At 38.0% G+C, this 21122-nt stretch overlaps 1 protein-coding gene across 1 annotated transcript; it reads right to left on the bottom strand.

Annotated features, from left to right (window-relative positions):
* Positions 1–18455: 18455 nt before the first annotated feature.
* Positions 18456–20802, bottom strand: LOC138403746 (uncharacterized). The gene is made up of 4 exons (XM_069505499.1): positions 20662–20802; positions 20332–20412; positions 19519–19684; positions 18456–18655 (listed from the first exon to the last, which is right to left on the bottom strand). Exons 2-4 carry the CDS (start codon positions 20392–20394, stop codon positions 18555–18557), a joined length of 330 nt encoding a protein of 109 aa, XP_069361600.1. The 5' UTR covers positions 20395–20412; positions 20662–20802; the 3' UTR covers positions 18456–18554.
* Positions 20803–21122: the final 320 nt, after the last annotated feature.

Genomic DNA, 21122 nt, shown 5'->3' with positions numbered 1-21122 from the left:
TAGCTACAATGCATTGTTGCAACAAGAAAAGTACAAATTCAGCCAATCACAACAATTGAGATTGTAATAATGATTGATGCAGGTTTTACGAAATCGCCCTACTGTTTTTACGAACATAGATAAGTTAGAACAGACTATAGGTACCAAAGCTACTCAAATATGATAGCGTTAATAATAATTTAGAGTTCATCATGATCAACCCATCGCCGGCTCACTACTAAGAACGGGTTCCCTCTCAAGAATTTAACATAGTGCACCACGGTGGCCAAGTGCGGATTTTCAGACATTCACATACATTTGAGAACATTAGGTATGGAGAACTCTAAGGCATGCAGGTTTACTCACGATGTTTTCCTTCACCGTTAAAGCAAATGATATTTAATTACTTAAAACGCACATAATTCCGAAAAGTTAGAGGTGCATGCCCAGGACTGAGCCCCCGACCTCCAGAATAGGAGGCGGACGTCTTACGACCAGACTATCACGACTTATTAAATTTAGAGTTATAGCGCAATAATTATTAAAAACGGACTGCGTCTAAGCGGATTCCGCGGGGTGATTTCGTAAAACGTTGCAGTAGCGACAGCAACGCGATAGCAGTAGCAATGCGACAGTTCTTTTGCTGACTCTCTTCTTATTTTGCTTTGTGGCTATTGCTGTCTCTCTCTAGCCGCTGTTATGTGTGACGTTTGACAGCAATGATCGTGAGATTTAGGCCTGTCGCAAGATACGTAATCACCCCGCCGATTGGCAGGAGTGCGGATACCGATATTTGTTGGAACATTATGGAACTGATTCCGTTGTCTTTCTCTAAACTAAATTTAAAGTATCTGCATCCTTTTCTTTTTAACAATGCTAAAAAGGGACAGAACATGAACTTTACATTTAAAGACTTTTAGTGCATGCTACAAATTCAATCAGAAGGCTCGCGACTGTGTGCTAAAATCACAGGTTTTACCATCTATAAAAATTAAATTTAAAACTGTCAAGCTGCGTCTGTCCTTTTCATATTACATTAGTAAGAAGAGGATGCGAATACTCTAAAATTAGGTTGTGCTCAGAATCACTACCATTGTTCCTATAAAGTGCCGCATCTAGGGGAACATTCACTTATATCGCTGTTCACGCCCTTATCCCGTTAATTATCGTCAATCACTCGGGTGATTCAATTAATCAGATTAATTTTATTTATACGCCCTTCCTTCGGATGACTCACTTGCTCTAATTGGTAACTGAAACCTAGTTACGACCTTATTTTACACACCTCTAAATTTTCGGTATCATGTGCGTTATATGCCATAGGGATCCAACGAATCAAATCAGTTTTATCAAACGTCAAAACGCGCGCCTTGTATGCGACTTTCTAATACTGGAATGTGACGTCACAATCATTTAACGTACTTTTTAGTTTCGATAATTTAAAATGGTTTTTACGCTTAAAACTAACAAAGGACGTGGATTTAACGTATTTTGGAACACCCTCTACTTATAAATCACTGAGAAATTATTTATTTTTGACATAGGCAATTATTAAATATCACCTGATTTAATAGTGAAAGAAAACATCGTGAGAATGCATGCCTCTCCGTAATGTTCTCAAAGAAGTTTGAAAATGATCTGCCACGACTTGGATAAACTACTACTGACTTCAAGAAAAATAAATTTTGGACTAGAGGACATCTTGATCCTAACTCGGCTAAACTTCTCGAAATTGTGTCCCAGCTGGTACCTACACATTATACTAGTCTACAATGAGTGCAGATCTCTCAGCGATTACTGGATGGGATGGGATGGGATGGGATGGGATGGGATGGGATGGGATGGGATGGGATGGGACATGAGCGTTAGACACGATTTTTAATTTTTAATCCAATTCCCAAAAGAAGATGGTTCTCGATTAGGTCAGTTTTATTTTCGTTTTTAGAATAGAATAGAAGTATTTTACTCAAATAAATTTTTACAAGTATAGTACGTGACAGGTCGAGATGGCAATCGGGGAGGGAACGCCCCGCACACCCGCACAGCCCCCGCGCTATCGCGATGCTGGCGAACGCGGGTGACGTGTGGGTGTGCGGGGCATCCCCCCGCCCCATACCCTGATTGTCATCTCGACCTGTACCCGTAGTACCTACAAGATTTTACGTCACACCAAACCAAACCAAATTCGAGAGTCGAAATACTTCCGCTTTACAGTAAACTGGATCTTAAAACTCAACTGGATTTTAAAGCTCAAGTTTGTCTACACTTCTACAGCCAGCGCTCCAAGCGGAAACATTGCGAAATTAAAATCAGTGGCATTGAATATTTGACTTCAATTCAAGGCTGTTTAGGTCCATTTTACTGTAACGCGGAAGTATTTCGACTCTCGAATTTGGTTTGGTTTGGTGAGACGTAAAATCTTGTACTACGGGTACAGATGCGGACTGTAGGTTATAATATGTATGTATAACTATAGGTTGTACAATGTACAGGGTTAAAGAAAAGAGAGCTTTCTGATATTTTAACCGTGTAAGGTTTATATATTTTGAATGCATCTACATGCATTTACCACTAGTTCGGAATGCCTTAACCTACCGAGAAGAACCAGCTCGGTTGTACTCAATAAACCGAACTAAGGGGAAATTAATTCTAATTTCCAACGAAATCAATGCAACAGCTAATCTCATCTGCATCTGATATTAGGTATCGATTACACTAACAACAACAGATAGTGCAAAAGCCTTTACACGCCCAAATTGCATGTCAGAAACGCATTCATATTAATAGCGTATTAGTGTTCGCTGATGTTAACACACTGTGCTGGAAACATTTGCGTTCACTTTGTCTTAGGGTGCAAGCGTCCTAGCGACATTTTGTTTCGCCAAGTTTTTTCCCTACCTTTACTATCAATCACTGAAATCCTTTATCATTATGAGATTTATTGAAGGGATTATGATTCCTATAAATGAGGAATACGCAGCGTTGGAAGACCCCCCACTAGGTGGACGGACGACATCAGACGAGTCGCAGGGAGCCGCTGGATCCAGGCGGCGCAAGACCGTGGCGTGTGGAAGTCCCTACAAGAGACCTATGTCCAGCAGTGGACGTCTATTGGTTGATGATGATGATGATGATGAAATGAGGAATATGACAATGAGAGAGGGGAGAGAGGGAGAGAGAGTGAAAGGGGTGGAGGAGGGGGAGAGAGAGAGAAAGAGAGCGAGAGAGTGAGACTACAATAACAGACATAGTGGAAAAGCCTTTATTCGCCAATTTCAGAAACGCATTCATATTACCTATTAGCATATTAGTGCATGCCGATGTTAACACATAGTGCTGGAAATATTTGCGTCTACTTTGTCTTAGAGTGCAAGCGTCCTAGCGACATTTTGTTGCGCCTAAGTTTTTCATTGCCTATCTGAAAGTTCTTCAAGGGTGTGTGATGTCAGCTGCCAATGGGCTATGGCCTAAACCGTTCTCATTTGAAAGAAGACCCATTGCTAGGAGGACCGGTGATAGATTGAGATGATGGTTATGAATTTTCTGAAAACCTTTATCATAATGAGATTTATTGAAGGGATTATGATTCCAATTAATAAATAAATAAAATAAATAAAATAGAGGAATATGACAATGAGAGAAAGAGTACGTGGCAGAATGTAATGTGCATCGACCTTTAGAAGGTTAGATAGCGTAGATAGGTTAGATAGCGGATTTGTAGAGCGTTGTCTCTGTCGTTAACACCGACAAAACTTCTTATAGGTATGAGTGACAGAGGCAACGCTTGACAAAGCTGAAATGTCATTCTAAAGACTGATGTACATTATTACTTTTTGCCGCGTACTGTGATGTATTTATTCTGCAAGTAAAATTGTAAAAGGAACCTTTTGTCGTGCGACTTGTCGCCAGTGTGAGCTTAGCTGACGCAAATGGATTGTGCCACTAAGTATCACTAATGGTAAATTGATAATATTGGAAATTCTGCTTCGTTAGTGATAGTGTGGTCTAGTGCTTAGTAGTTGTTATAGTTCAAGTTTAATTAGCAAAATAATAGCATGAAACAACGACTTCTAATTTAAGTAGGACTAGTGGTTAAGACATCCGCCTACTTTTGGGAGGTCGGGGTTTCGATTCCGGGCACGCACCACTGACTTTTCGGAGTTATATCCGTTTTTTAAAAAACAATTACATATGACTTGCTTTAACGGTAAAGGAAAACATCGTGAGGAAACCTGCATGCCTGAGAGTTCTCCATGTTCTCAAATCTGTGTAAATTTTGCCAATTTGCACTGGGCCAGCGTGGTAGACTAAGGCCTAAATTCTTCTCACACTGAGAGGAGAATGTTTATTATATTTGTTGTTATAGCCGCATTATGTCACCCGTCCGCAGCGGTCGAGCGCGGTCATGTATTTTATTTTATTAGCTAGTGCGTGTGCGTGATTGTATGCGTGCCTACCGAGTTGTTAAAATGACGAATCTTTGTTCCTGTAAAGTAATCATAAACGAATTATTAGCCTACATACAGTGTAAACGGAGCCTTATGGATGAAGTTGCCCTTATACAAGTTTGTCTATCGGGTTTCAAGGAATCCGATATCGAAAGTGCAAAGTTAGTTCTTTTTGAGGCTACTAAACTGAGGATTACCAGGAAAAGAGAGGGGGAACAAAAGAAGACGCTGAAGGAGATCGTGAGAATCCTTAAGGAAACAGATCCTGACGATCTGCCCATCTTTGTTGCGAAGGAGTTGCACCGACTTCCTCCTGTGACATTTGATCACGTCGATGCCACAGCTTTACTAAAGGATCTGTTGATTTTGAAACAAGACGTGAACACTATTAAGACAAACTACGTGACTTCATCTCATTTGGACGAGCTGAAAACCCAATTTCAGTCGAAAAGTCTGAACGAAAACCCGAAATTGAGGGTGGATAGAAAATTATCTGCGCGACCGCAGCCGGTGACTTCGAAACCGGTCGGAGCTGCAACGCCCGTTGCCCCCGCCCCTCCGTCAAACCGCGACGCCGCGCCGCCGCCGTCGCCGTCGCAACATAACACTTTTGAGCCTGCGCGGGCTCGTGAAGGCCGAGTCCGCCAAAACTCCTCATCCACCACCTCCGCTACCCTACACAAGGGAGGTAAACAAAAGGAAAAAAGGCAAGTGACGCTTATTACTAGTAGCCCTAACTCCGAAAGTCTTACGAGCTTTTTTGACCCGGAAGGCGGTTTTGAGACCGTTATTAATAAGAAAAGACGCAGGAAAAATAAACCTAAGAATAAGAAACCTACTCAATCACAGGGATCTATAAAAAGAATTGGGACAGCTGTTTTAGCATCGATAAATATTAAGGTGGCGCCGCGACTGTCATACATCTACGCGTCCAGGTTCGATTCCCAAACCACCGACAGTAATATCACTGATTTCTTACTAGAAAATAACATTGAGCCTGTAAGGGTTGAAAAGTTAATTCAATTCAAAAAGTCTAACTTCTCATCGTTTAAAATCACAGTAAATAAGACGGAAGAAAATACCCTATTGTCAGCCGATCTCTGGCCAGTAGGTATAGAATTCAGGCTATTCTAATTTAGACCTAAACGCTATTACCGCTCGATCGTATTTTCCGCTGATCAGCCCTCTACACTGATAGGCGTCGAGAGTACAGTAGTAAACAAAAATGACTAGTGTAAAAATGATTTCATTTAACTGCCGATCGGTCAAGCGTTCCTGCCAGCATATCCGAGATCTATGTAGTGACTATCAGGTTATCGCGATTCAGGAGCATTGGCTCCTACCTGATGACCTTGACTTCCTGAATACTATCGATGACAACTTTGGAGCCTACGGTGTGTCCGCGGTCGATACGACGAGTGGTGTACTCAAGGGTCGACCCTACGGAGGCGTCGCCATACTATGGAGACAGGATATGTTCCCTACTGTCAACCCTATCGACTGTGGTAACCCACGTGTGGCAGCAGTCCGCCTAGAACTCGCGCGCCGCAGTATCATAGTGGTGTCAGTGTACATGCCCACGGAGGGCGCGGATAACCTACCGATGTTTACCGAATGCTTAGGAGTCATTAGTGCAGTGATCGCGTCACATGATGACGTTGAAAGTGTCATTTGTCTCGGTGATTTTAATGGTGATGTGTCACATAAAAATAGCTTATTTGGTCGTGAATTAGTTGCATATTGCGACGAGGAGGACTGGACTTGTGCGGATGTATGTACGCTGGGCGTTACGTCAGGTACATACACGTACCTTAGCGACGCGCATGGCACGACTAGCTGGATCGACCATGTCGTAGTCACGGGCGCTGCCCTGCGCGCGCTCAGGGGCGTGCGTGTACTCAATAACGTATATTGGTCGGATCACTTTCCTTTAGCTGTTGACTTCGATTTTGACGTAATTGTACCAAAAAGTATTGTAACGAATAAAATACATGTTAATAAAATTCAGTGGGGATATAGAACCTCTGACCAACAGTGTGAATATACCGAATTATGTAGTCAATATCTAGATAACTATAATTATGAAAACTTGCCGTGCTGTGGTACTTCTTGTAACATGCGCGGTCACAACCAGTATATAGATTCATTATATGCCAGCATGATTGAATGTATGTCTAGGGCTGCCACTGACACCTACACAGGAGGAACAAAGACTAGGAAAAAGACAGTGGTGGGCTGGAATCGACATGTGAGGGATTCCCATGCCAGGGCCAGACAGTCATTTCTGATATGGAACTGGCATGGGCGTCCCTCTCATGGAGATATATACGAGGAAATGACTAATTCTAGAAAAACCTTTAAACAAAAATTAAAATGGTGTCAATGTAACCAGGAAAAAATTAAAATGGACATAATCGCAACCTATAGACGAAATAATGACTTTGGAAAATTTTGGAAGGAAACGAATAAATTACAGCCTAAATGCAGTACTCCTGTGTCGGTGGGTGGTTTACACAACCATAAAGATATAGCAAACTTATTTGTAAATAAATTCCGTGTAGACTGCCCGCTAGTCGGCACATGCCCTAGCACTGAGTCAGAGTCACACTCCGGTGGAGGCGCGGGCGCGGGAGACTCGCGCGCGCTGCACGTGTCAGCTGACGAGGTGGCGCGGTGCGTGCGCGACATGCGGCGCGGCAAGTCCCCGGGCCACGACCACCTCAGTGTGGAGCATGTGCTATACGGTGGCCCTAGGCTCTTCGAGATTATGGCTACATTATACAATTCATGTATTGATCATAGCTATCTCCCTGTAGATATGACAAAGACGAATGTTATACCGATCGTTAAAAACAGAGCTGGTGACGTCTCGGACCCTAAAAACTACCGACCTATTTCTCTCGCGACAATATTTTCAAAAATACTTGAGAGATTGTTAATATCTCACCTCAATTGCAATATCGAATTACACTGCGGTCAGTTTGGCTTTCGTAGCGGTTTGTCAACAGATTTGGCTATTTTTGCCTTAAAAAGCACTGTAAACTATTACCTCGCCCGGGAAACATCCGTATATGGATGTTTCCTGGATCTGAGCAAGGCATTTGACACTATTAGTTACAATATTCTATGGACAAAATTACGAGCTACTAAAGTTCCTAGTAGAATAGTGGATTTGCTACAGTTTTGGTATACACATTAAATTAATCAAGTAAAATGGCAAAATGACTTCTCAGATACCTATCGCTTGAATTGCGGCGTTAGGCAGGGTGGTATGACGTCACCAATACTGTTTAACCTCTATGTAAATGAACTGATCGGGGAACTGAGCGGGGCTAGGGTTGGCTGCCAGATTGGAGGCGTTAGCGTCAACAATCTGAGCTACGCCGACGACATGGCCCTGCTCAGTCCCTCGGTCTGCGGCCTGCGTAGCCTTATTGAAATCTGTGAAAAATATGCGGAAAAACATGGTTTATTGTATAATGTTACAAAAACTAAAGTTATGATATTCAAATACAAAAAAGGCCCAGAAAATGTTCTGCCCATAAGACTATGTGGCTCCGAACTGCAATATGTTACTAAATTCAAATATCTAGGACATGTATTAAGCGACACGATGAAAGACAATGAGGACCTAGAGAGACAGAGACGGTCTCTGGCGGCAAAAAGCAACATGCTGGCTAGGCGGTTCACCCGCTGTTCCCGACAAGTAAAGGTCACCCTGTTCAAAGCCTACTGCCAGGCGCTCTACACCTCTCAGCTCTGGTACGACTATACTAAAGCCACTTTTGACGCTCTCAGAGTGCAGTACAACAACGCGTTTCGAGCTCTGCTAGGGCTGCCGTGGAGGTGCAGCGCGTCGGGTATGTTTGCGATGCACAGGGTTGACGACTTTTATGCGGTAATGCGTAGGTCGAGGGCAGGATTCATGTCAAGACTGCATACTACTAATAATCTAATAATAATAGAAATGGTAAATATTGTTTATACATATTGTAATTTTTAAATTTTTATATGGGTCCCCCCAGACCTGAAATAAATTTTTTTTTTTTTTTTTTTTTTTTAATTATTTATTATAGCGGCAATGAAAATAGACATTATGTGAAAATTTCAACTCTTTAAGTATAGTCCGTAAAAAACTACTCCTAGTGCGCCATTTTAACTCTTATGGTTCAACTGTCATTTGTCAAGTTAAAAGTACGGTAATTAGGATTAAAATAATACTTTTGACAAAAAGTTCAAATGGCGCGTGAGGAGTTCAATTTTACGCGTTATACCTATTACGATTCTTACAGGCCACGCCGCTGATAGACAGACGGGTGGACGGACGGACGGACAGCGGAGGCTCCCGTTGGCACCCTTCAGGTACGGAACCCTAAAAACGTAGGATTAGTTATACAACGTTAGTTTTAGTATACGCAAAACCTGAAAGTAGTTTGTTAAGAATCAGTAACAGAATCGATTTCAATCATCGATTCGAAGTAATATATAAGTCAACGATTGCAATCATTTTTAACAGGCATTGACTTATATATTACAGGTTATATTTGACTAAAAGATACTTAAAAATCCTGCATGTTTGAACACCTAGTTGAATGACCTCATGCACTAGCTGATTCGAGCCGCGCGAGCGGGAGCGCGCACGATCGACGCCAGCTGTCTCGTTCACTCACAGCTGCTAGCTTGGGGTGACCATGTTTTGCGAGGACAACGACTCAACACAAGCTTATAAGTTCGTAATTTGTTATTAAATACTTTTGGTTTTGTTTATATTTTTAGGGTTCCGAACCCTTATAGGATCACTTTGTTGTCTGTCTGTCAAGAAACCTACAGGGTACTTTCCGTTGACCTAGAATCTTGAAATTTGGCAGGTAGGTAGATCGTATAGCTGACATTTGGGGAAAAATCTGAAAACCGTGAATTTAGGGTTAGATCACACAAAAAAAAAAATTGTGGTCATGAACTAATAATTAGTATTTTCAACTTTCGAAGTGAGTGACTATATCAAGTGGGGTATCATATGAAAAGTCTTCACCTGTACATTCTAAAACAGATTTTTATATATTTTTATGCATCATAGTTTTTGAATTATCGTGCAAAATGTCGAAAAAATACGACTGTAGTACGGAACCCTCATTGCGCGAGCCTGACTCGCACTTGGCCGGTTTTTTCTTTATGTAAAAATATTCGACACGTGTTTCAGTTTTTGCGTATACTAAAACTAAGGTTATAGAATACAAGAATGTTTATTCGTACAAAAGAAAGTTTTATAAGTCATAATCAATGGCTCACGGACCGTCGCACTTCTAAATGTTACGTTTAACGACTCATCGTGAGAATTTATTTCTTTCCTTAAGATTTTATTTCCCTAAAAGTGTTTTCACATTGATAAAACTGACCGCCGCGTTTTTGTCTTATAAAGCACCTAAGTAAAATGTAGGATTGCATCTAGATATGCCAAAACTTTACGACACCCAACCCATAAAATGTCAAATGTGTAAATTAATTCTCTATTAGTAAATCATAATTTGCGGATTTCCTTTTTGGGAAGGTTCTGCGCCACAGACATGCATTTGGTTTTTAGGTCAGACAGTTATTTTTTAAATTATTTGCAATTCCATGCAATTGAAGCTGAGAGGTTCCCTGTCTTTTTTATACATTTACGTCATATGCTATTGCTGTCTGTAAGTATATTATGCTATCTATTATAGCTACGTAATGGCGATGGGTTTCTCTGTTGAAATTTATGGAAAACCGTATTTTAAGACTAAGACGTATTTGTGATCTTTTTATGTATGTTTCTGTGTTTTGTATTGTGTGTACAAACACACAACTAAACTGCGCTATGGTTACAAATAAAAGAATATTTATTTATTTATTTATTTACAAGCGATACTATAATGGGGTGGAGACCGCGTACCGGTAATCGCAGTGTGGGACGACCTCCAGCCCGGTGGACCGATGACCTGAAGAAGGTGGTGGGAAGCGGATGGATGAAGAAGGCGGAGAATCGTGTTTGGTGGCGTGCTCTTTGAAAGGCCTATGTCCAGCACTGGACGCAAACAGGCCGATGGATTGGATTGCAGTGGATTGACTTACAATACCGCAGCGAATTTTTTAACCAGTGTGTTAAACCCCTTAATGTCGTACCGGCTTATCACCATTTTCTGCTTTGGCTGGCCCGGGATAATTACAGGATTTCATGAATAATTACATCCAGAGATTTGTTCACGCCGAGTTTGCCCGGATAAGCAATTACTAATTTATAAAGAAGAGCTAGCTTACTATACTAATGACTTGATGAGTGTTTCAAAGTATTATTGTGTCTTGTTCACTAGATGATGCTCGCGCGTGACTTTATTCGCGTGGATTTTTTTTTCTAAATTCTTTAGGAACTCTTTGATTTTCCTAAATAAAAGTACCCCATGTATATTTTACAAGCTATTTTTGTACCAAATTTCATCAAAATTCGATTGAACTTATGGTCCGTGACGTGAAAAGGTACCCACCTCATCCATACTAATATTATAAATAGGAGGGTGTATCTGTCTGTCTGTTACCCTCTCAGCAGGGTTAGCATGGGCGGGGATATAATTTTCTCCCCGGGGAAAGGATAAAATCTTTATCCCCTCCGACAGCTTTATCCACTCTCCGAGCATGGGCTCACGGGTGGATATAATTATCCACAGTGAATAAAACGGGGGACTTTTCGGTTTTTGGATCTTTTCCTTTACCTTTATTGGTTTAATGGTAATTGGTATTTGGGACCTATGTTGGGTTTATGTTGGGGTTCCCCACCATATTCCAAACATAACCCAAACACAACCCAAACATAACACAAACACAACCCAAACATAACCCAAACACAACCCAAACATAACACAAACACAACCCAAACATAACCCAAACACAACCCAAACATAACCTAAACCAAACAGGTACCGCGAGACATGTTTTGATTTTTTAAGTTCTATGAGAATAAACTTAAACCCACGTCTAATGTCGAGGATAAAATTGTCCCCGAATTAGGGATAAACTTCTCCTCTCCCCTGTTGCCGTGCTTTGAGAGGTGGACAAGTAAATTTTATCCCTCGTCAGTGGATATAATTGGGGGATAAATTTTTTGTCTCCTGCCCATGCTAGGGGGGCTGGCGTTGAATTTTCAAAATTCCTTTCTTAGCGGATGTCTACGTCATAATAACTATCTGCATGCCAAACAGCCCGACCCGTCCAGTAGTTTGAGCTGTGTGTTGATAGATCAGTCAGTCAGTCAGCTTTTTTTATACATGTAGGTTACATGCACATTGATTTATTACATTAATTTCAGCTCTAAGTAAATACTCCGCCCATTCCTGCTTTCGTTTCAAGACGTTATATTATTTACGTGCATAAAAACGTTGCAAAATCATTTTAAAATTAAGCCGGAAATTACCTACTACGCGTATCACAAAGATTATTATAATTATTTTATTTATGACAAGTCCCCGTAACGAACTCGGAAGGTATAGAAGCGCATAGAGCTCCGGGATTCCGGTTTTTCGGTTTTCCGGAGTTTCGAAAGATGATTCGCTAATTTGTGAAACCGGAGTTGTCGTGAACATAGCCGGAGTTTGGATTTTTATATTTGTAGAAAAAGTCGCGATTTCTTAGTGGTTACATAATAAATTGCACTTAGTCACATTATAGCACATTATATCGTTAGAAAACTTAATGAAAAAATCTAAAACAAAAATCTTACTAATTAATTAATTTTACGAGGTCGTAAAATAAAGAGTATTTTTCATTTTTCTAACTGATTTGTTATATTTCATACTAAACAAACTTGAACATTCATTTAAGTGCAAGAAATGTTCAAACGCATTATTTAATCATCCTTTTTTTAATTTTTTCATGAAAGCTTTGAAACTCCGGAACTCCGGACTCTTAAGACTGAGTATTAAAATCGGATCTCAATGCTCAGCCTTCCAAGTTCGGAGTTCCGGGAGAAAATCAGACAATTTTCAGCTTCGGAGCCCGATTCCGGAGCTGAAAAATAGTCCGATTTTCAAGCCCTAGTAGGTAGTAATAGAAAATTCCTTGTCATATATTTTCTGCTCGCATCGGATTAACGCTGGATTATCTCTTACACTTTCATTAAGGAAGAGAAGCTTTTTTTAATATAATATTAACCAAGTAATTTTCTTTCGCTTTGTTTAGGTTTATTAATTTTAATTATGAGACTTCGTTATAGCGGTGAAAAGGGTTAATCTATACTTTAGAAGCTGCAAAGAGCTATATGCTTGGAGTTTATCTACTTGATCAAATAAAATCAGAAATAAGGAGTTTCGTAGAAGAACCAGAGTAACAGACATAGATCAACGAATTACGAAGCTGAATTGAAAAGAACAAAAAAGAGATAAAGATCGGTACTGCCCATTACAGCTCTTGCTTCACCTCTCGCAGCACTGCAGTCCTGTCGTGACCACGACTCATGCAACTGAGTCGAAATGTCGGCAATTGGGTATTTGACTCCAATTTTTTATTACCTTATTATAAATTATAAACTAGCTTATGCTCGCGACTTCGTCCGCGTGGACTACAAAAATTTCAAACCCCTATTTCACTCCCTTAGGGGTTGAATTTTCAAAAATCCTCAGCGGATGCCTACGTCATAATAGCTATCTGCATGCCAAATTTCAGCCCGATCCATCCAGTAGTTTGAGCTGTGCGTTAATAGATCAGTCAGTCAGTCACCTTTTCCTTTTATATATTAAACTTAGTGTAAATTGCAAAATTTCGCGCTTGTAAGTTCAAAACTGACAGAGTTTCATACAAAATTCAAACCCCTATTTTACCCCTTTAGGGGTTGAATTTTGAAAAATCCTTTCTTAGCGGACGCCTACGTTATAATAGCTATCTGCATGCCGAATTTCAGCGCGATCCGTCCAGTAGTTTGAGCTGTGCGTTGATAGATCAGTCAGTCAGTCAGTCAGTCAGTCACCTTTTCCTTGTATATATCTCGACTCTAGTATCATAAGGTCGGATGTGGATTTTTGCTACTTTTCAGGAGAGCCAAAACAAAAATGCTAGGGAAATCGGGTCATAATTTCTAAACTACTAGAGATACAATTTCAGTTGTTTTTGTAATATTTAACACTTAACTGTACCTATCATTAACCATTACTAGAAATACTTTATCATTAATAAATAAAATATAAACTCACAATTTCTTCAAAATGGACGATATGCGACTTTATGCTGGTAATATTCGTAACTGTGCTAAAAAATTGTGTGCATAAGTTGTAAACCGACTTTATGGCTGCAATTTTTACTATTACAAATTTGAAATAAAAGTCGGATCTATTACTTAATATTTCATAATACGTCTTAACTGATTATACATAAGTAATATTCGGACAAAAGATCACAGTAGCTATCTCACAAAAAACATTTAGGAGTTTTGTGAGATAGCAACAATGTACCTATCTGATTTTTCTGAAACTGATTAGTTAGATCTGAAACATAATAATTGCATTCGCCCGATAGTCTGACCATTGCATCCGTGTAAACCTTGTGTCTTCTGAATGAATGAAAATAACATTTACAAATTCACAAATAAAGCCCATTAATTAAAAACAACGGCCAAAAATTGAAAAAAAATTTACAAAGTAATTAGAAACCTACAGTGGGCCAAACATTTTTTGTGGAATTGCATACATGACGGTTACATCAATATAGAAATCTAAAACATGCCAACATAGCCTGATTTTCCTTATAATGATTAGGTACGTAAAGTAAGAATGGGGGTCAGCTGGTACCTACTGCAAAAGTTGGTTATATTTTACAGTGGATAATGGTTTCTCATTATGTCGTATATTGGGCGAAAGCGGGGAAGAATTTTTAAGTTTATATGTACCTATAACATACTAATGAAATACAAAAAAGTCTTTAAAGTAAGTAGTTTTAATAAAAAATTAACACCCAGCATTATTGCGTTAGTTGTAGCCAGGTAATATATTCCGAAATCTGAAAATCCCCGCCGTTCTTATTTTTTTTTTGATATAACAAATGGTCTATCACCTTTGTAAAGGGATGTGGTCTTTAAAAATATGTTGTAGTGCCAAATCAAACTTATCAAAAAGTTTTGTTTCCTTCGCATGTTCATGTAAACTGTGACCAATCTCTTAGTTTAGTAATCTGCATTGTTTTCAGCTGTTCCCTTTTTTTCTATTTGTGCATGGATTATATCTTACTCCACGTAGGTACATGTTGCATTTTAGCATAAAGCTTGTGATTTATCACTTTTTAGTGTGGCAATCCTTATAATAATCATAAGTAAGCCATAACGATTATCATGCTCCGATAATGACCGACACAATTTTCAGACCACAAAGTCAATTCTTCAACAATTTCGAGAATACTTTGTTTCTTCTCTAGTAGATTAATGAAATAAGACAAGATACTGTTTTATTCCTTCCGCTGCAGCTGATGTTTTCAGACCACATTAAAGTAGCAACACTGCTGGTAGCATCATGAATCGTTTTTAAGGTGCAGAAACTACGCAGGTATAAGGATTTACTGTTAGTCAAATCCGGCATTGCCACTTTTTTAATAAAAAAAATACTTTCTGCTTTCTTGAAAATTCCATTGCTTCTGTTTCGACTGTTCTTTTTAACAGATACTTTTTTAAACTGTTTCTTTCGTGTTTTAGTTAAGTTTTTTTATTTTTTACTTTCACTTTTATTAGTTGTTTAATTAATAAATTAATTTATACTACATTTATATTTAAATTAACATAATCTAAAGCTTCCTATAATTAGGTATGTTTTGTTAGAATCACTATCATCACATATTGTAGGTGACTTATAATTTCTGCTCTCGATTAATATGAAATTCGGTCGATTATAAGACGGGTAAAGAAGAAAAAAATTGATTAGGTACTCTAATTTTTTAAGGCTACCTTAAAAACTAGGGCAATAAATTTTTGAACTGATGATTTGAACTATGATTCATAAAAAACACCATAAATGCACGGTTTTTTGCTTAGTGGGGTATTATTATAATATAGTTTTAGATTTCCATGGTGTGATTTTTGTGGTCCTAAAAGATTTTCTAGTCTACATTTTCATAATGTCTTCAGCTTTATTCGGGCTCCTTACTTTTTTCCCGCAGTTTAGTCCAAAATTTTGGTGAAATAGGATGGATCTCCTACCTATTAATCACATCAACTTTAATGTAGTCACAAACAAAAAGCTTTATTTCAACTTACTTCCATGAATTTTATTGCAAAATTATTTATATTACAAGGCAAAAAGTCTTAAATGATTCACAGTCCAAATATTAATACAAAAATTCGAAGCATAACATCTGTTGTGATTTTACCTAACAAAATTATTACATATTTTAGAAGCAGAAGTGCGTAACTGCAGTACCAGCTAGTATTACAAATAAACTAATTTCGTAGCATAATGGTCGAACTCAAAATACATCTATCATTTTTCTCCATTGCTTTGGTGCATACATACGCAAGTCAAAAAATATAATTATGGTTCTCCAAATTTTTAGAATGTGTTCAGATACGACATTATGCATGTATTTATCTTTGCAACGAAAAGAGATAGAAATACTGGTGTCAGCTTGGCAGAAAGAGCCCGAAATGCTCATTACATTTATGTAAAAAAGTGAGTTTGGTCAGAAGTACACATCCGACCTTATGATACTAGAGTCGAGATATATATATATATATATATATATATATATATATATATATATACAGACTAGGATAAAAATAATGGCGTAAACTGAAAAAACTAATTAAATCGATCAAATAAGAAAAAAGTTATAAGCATTTAAATATTTCTGAATAAACAGAGATAGCGATATAGCATTTTGACGTCACACCTTACTAATGCCATAGTAGCTTCGTGCGGTTTCATACAAATTTTTGTTTTGCGAGAAAGGGATAGAAGACCCTTCCACTCCAAAATTAAAATGCCTGTAACATTGTAAATCTTAGTTTGATTTTAATTTTTTTTTCAGCGTACGTCATTATTGTTATCCTAGTTTATAATAATTAGTACTTAATAATATTTATCAAATTCAAAAGTAGGAAAATACCCAATTAAAATCGCCTGATTTTATTATTAATCGTGGTATGTACCCGTTTTATACAACACACTTCTCTTAATAATCTCTCTTAATAATTGATAGTACTACACTCTCAACTAATCCATTATCACAAAGGGTATGAATGCTAGACAGGTATTAGGTATCGAGAATCGCTAATGTAATTTTAATGATTGCAACTACAAAGCGATCGCTGTACCGCCGTCGCGCCGCAGCAAGTAGACATCAACTACTATTAATCTTCGGACGTATATTAAGCGCTCTGTACGCTTAGTATAAGATTTTACGTCTCTCCAAACGTTGCTAGAATTCGAGAGTCGAAACACAATACCGTCAAAGTAAAATAGACCTAAAGAGCCTTGAAATGAAGTCGAATGTTCAATGCCGCTGATTTTAATTTCCCAACGTTTCCGCTTGGAGCGCTGTCTGTAGATGTGTAGAGAAACTTGAGCTTTAAAACAAGGCAGGCAAGATCCAGTTTACCATAATGTCTAAGTGTTTCGACACTCGAATACTATCAACGTTGGTGAGACATAAAATCTCGTACTAAGCGTACTGAAACTACATTATTTTAATCGATAACTTGATTGATTATATAAAGTTGTTTTAAGTTGTGTACCTATGGAGTAAAGTAAAACTTATGCTCGCGACTTCATTCGCGTGGACTACAAAAATTTCAAATCCCTATTTTACCCCCATATGGATTCAATTTACAAAAATCCTTTCTTAGCGGATGCCTACGTCATAATAGCTATCTGCATGCCAAATTTCAGCCCGATCAGCCCGGTAGTTTGAGCTATGCGTTAATAGATCAGTCAGTCAGTCAGTTCAATACAAAACAAGAAAAAAACTCAAAGAAACTATAATCCAAAATAAATGGACAGGTTGGTACATGAAAGTAATTCGACGTAACTCCAGTCCCAAAACTAAAATATATTTTTGACTTAATAAAAATCTCTAGAAATAAAGTACCTACTGTTTTAGAACAAATTGTCTTGTACTCGAAGTATATGTTAATTAAAATAGACAAAGACTCTTGTCTCATAGTCTGCAGTGTACAATAAAAACTGTCTGCAACAGACGCGCTCTGTATGCAAATCAGAAACTCTAATGTTACTGAGAAAAAGTTGCTTATCGTATATTTGTATGCATCTAATCTCTACATAATATGTACCTAGACAACGTTAGTTTTAATATGTACGCAAAATCTAAAAGTAGTTTGTTCAGAATCAGTAACAGAATCAATTGCAACCATTTTTACTACAGGTTATAACATTTTTACCAAAAAATACTTTAAAATCCTGCAAGTTTGAACACCTAGTTCAAACTTGCAGGAACATCGACGCCAGCCGTCCCGTTCGCTCACAGCCGCTCGCTTGGGGTGACCATGTTTTTGCGGGACAACGACTCAACACAACAAGCTCATAACTTCGTAAGTTTTCATTAAATATTTCTGAAATTTCGTACATTTATTCTTTATCTAAAAATATTCGACACGTATTTCGATTTTTGCGTATACTAAAACTAACTAACTAAGATGCAAGGATTCTAACGATGCACATTACATCCATATTCCATATCTGTTCAGGTATCAGAAGTTATGGTGGAATAAAGAAACTCACTTAACTACATACATATTATATTAACTCTGATAACAAGATTAAATTAGTTTGTGGTTACATCATGAAAAAAATGTAAAATGTGTCAATGAACAAATATTTAATTGTATTTTCAACTTTCAAAGTAAGATAACTATATCAAGTGGTGTATCATATGAAAGGTCTTCACCTGTGCATCCTAAAACAGAATTTTATTTATTTTTATGCATCACAGTTTTTTGAATTATCGTGCAAAATGAGGAAAAAATACGACTGTAGTACGGAACTAGACTCGCACTTGGCCGATTTTTTTATTTTTGCACTATACACAAATTCTACATAATACAAAAAAAACTTTGTTGCATTATTTCACACTCTGCAGCAGAATGATGGTGTAGGTAACTATAACAGAAGCCACTGAGACGAACTAAGGGTAATCCAGGCGGTAGAAGTTCAAAGCTTTGAACTTGACAGGCCTGGTGGTGATGAGGTACTTCAGATCCTTGAGGGAATCACGGTCTTCGTTACCTGAAATTCCAAAAAAGAATTTGAATTTAGTTCTTTTTCATCGTCATCTTCTCTTATATACACCGAAATCTTCAAGATTTCTGAACCGATTTGCGTAATTTATTTTTTGTCTTTGAGACACTGTTTCTACAAAATTTGGATTGCAACTCCTCAATCCTGATGCTGTACGGGACCTGAAAAACTGATGGGATTTAGAAATGTCGGTTATAAATTCATATTGGAGGTATTGGAGGTTTAAAGACTTTATCGTTAAACTCAAGAACCCAGCTCCTCAACCCTGATGCTTAAGGAATTGAATCGTAAATCGTGGTGATACCACGGGATTTTTAAAGAATCATGCATTTAAAAGTTTTTACGACATTTGGTACTGAGATACCTTGCATCCCGAGGACGGGCAACTACAGATAGGCTAATTGTTGTACTAGAAAATATAAAGTTCCCACGGGATTTTCAAAAACCTAAATCCACGCGGGCGAAGTCGCGAGCATCAGCCAGTTTCAAAATACGAAGGGTTTAGGCTATAGCTATGCGTTGATTGTACGCGCCCCCGGTTGCACGGCTCGAATCAGCTGGTGCATGCGGTCATTCAACTACGTATCTAAACTTGCAGGATTTTAAAATATTTTTTGATCAAAATATAACAGCTTGTAAAAATGATTACAATCGATTTTGTTAGTGATTCTGAACAAACAAACTTTCAGGCTTTGGGTATACTAAAACTAACGTTGTATGATTTTTGATGCAATGGCCACATTAGCTACTCGTACATTGCTTTCTTGTCATCTCTTTCTTGGCACACTACAATGGATCTTCTCTCATATTTTATCTTGATTCTGGCCTTTTAAAACAACATTGTAACTTACCAGTTTTCTTATTTATAACCAAATCATCGATTAAACTAATGATTTTCTCAGTCTCTCTATAACATTGTTCGCATTGATTCATTCCACTGAGTAAAATGCATACGTAGTTAATCATTCCCATCAAAGTCGCTACTATTGATATAAACCGGACATCGTGATTTGTCACCTGCATCCAAAAAATCAATTGTTTGACGCACATGAAGGGTTTCGTACCACCATGCAAGATATAACACTTCTATGTGCAGTACTGCAAGTAAATGATGGACAGCGCCATCTAATTGCGATTCAGTAAACTAATTATTTTTTAGTAAATATTTTTTTGTGATGTAACCACAAATATATGGTTTTCGGATTTCTTTTCTTTACTTGTATAGAATGCTATAGAACCTACCTACCTGCCGAATTTCATGATTCTATCTAGTTCAACGAGAAGTACTTCGATTTTGATTACCTTTTCTTGACAGTCATGACAGATAGACAGATAGACAATGAAATGATCGTATAAGGGTTCCTTTTTCCTTTTGAGGTACGGAACCATGAAAACTTTCATCATCATCATCAAGCGATAGACGTCCACTGCTGGACATAGATCTCCAGCGACACCCTGCGACTCGTCTGTGATGTCGTCCGTCCACCTAGTGAGGGGGTCGTCCAACACTGCGTATATATAATATAAAAGAAACTAGAAAAACTTAAATATCAGCATAGAGAAAAATTATATATTGAAAAATAAAATGAAGTTATAAAACCAAATAATTTTGAAAATATTATTTAAGTACTTTTAAGTATAAAATATCAATTTCAAAATCTTACCACAGTTCCCATCATCTGCCTTATCGTTAAATTCATCAGCATCACCATGTCGAATAGAAACATGAAATTGTTTACAAGAATCTGCAGTTACAACACATTTTTTTTATAAATCCATTATTTAAAAAAATAGAACATTAATGTTATACATAATATATCACACACCGGCTTTACTCACGTGTTTGGTCAACGGTAACTCAACTAGTTTAGAACCCTTCCGGGGTCCTTTTTCATAGGGACTCAACGCGTCGCAGTTGAAACTAGTCAGGCTTATGTCGACAAAACATGTGAGTAAAGCCAGTGTGTGATAAATGTATAAAGGAAATCACTCACGATAGTCTAGACGCTAAAATTAAATCAATATAATTATTAAAGTGTTATCGCACTTGTGATTGCCGCCTTTGAAACGGAAGTCACTGATGCGAGAAAGGCCATCTTGAGTCGATTGTATAAATACGGGTGGTTGATGGTTTTGTCTCGTTCCAACTCGAGACTCGACCGACTATTAAATGCTTTTTCTGTTTAGGTCGTTATTTTGATTGAGTGGTTGCAATAGCAATTGTGCCCTAATCAAGTTAATATTGCAGTTAGGTTATTATAATAGGTAAAACTCTCGATAAGCCTATTCGCATCGTGATTAATATTTAACTTCACTTCTGGTATGTTTTTAAAAGATTCAACTGCAGAAAGATATACTCACCCTGTGTCCGTAAGCAGTATTAAGGAAGTCACACTGTTCTAGCAGAAATAAGTAGCATCTCCTGAGCCACAGAATCACATCACCGTGATTATAA

Source organism: Maniola hyperantus, chromosome 20 (genome assembly GCF_902806685.2).
Source record: "Maniola hyperantus chromosome 20, iAphHyp1.2, whole genome shotgun sequence".
Classification (NCBI taxonomy): Eukaryota; Metazoa; Arthropoda; class Insecta; order Lepidoptera; family Nymphalidae; genus Maniola; species Maniola hyperantus.
The sequence above is the reverse complement of the archived record's forward strand: the minus strand, read 5'-3'. Positions and strand labels throughout refer to the sequence as shown.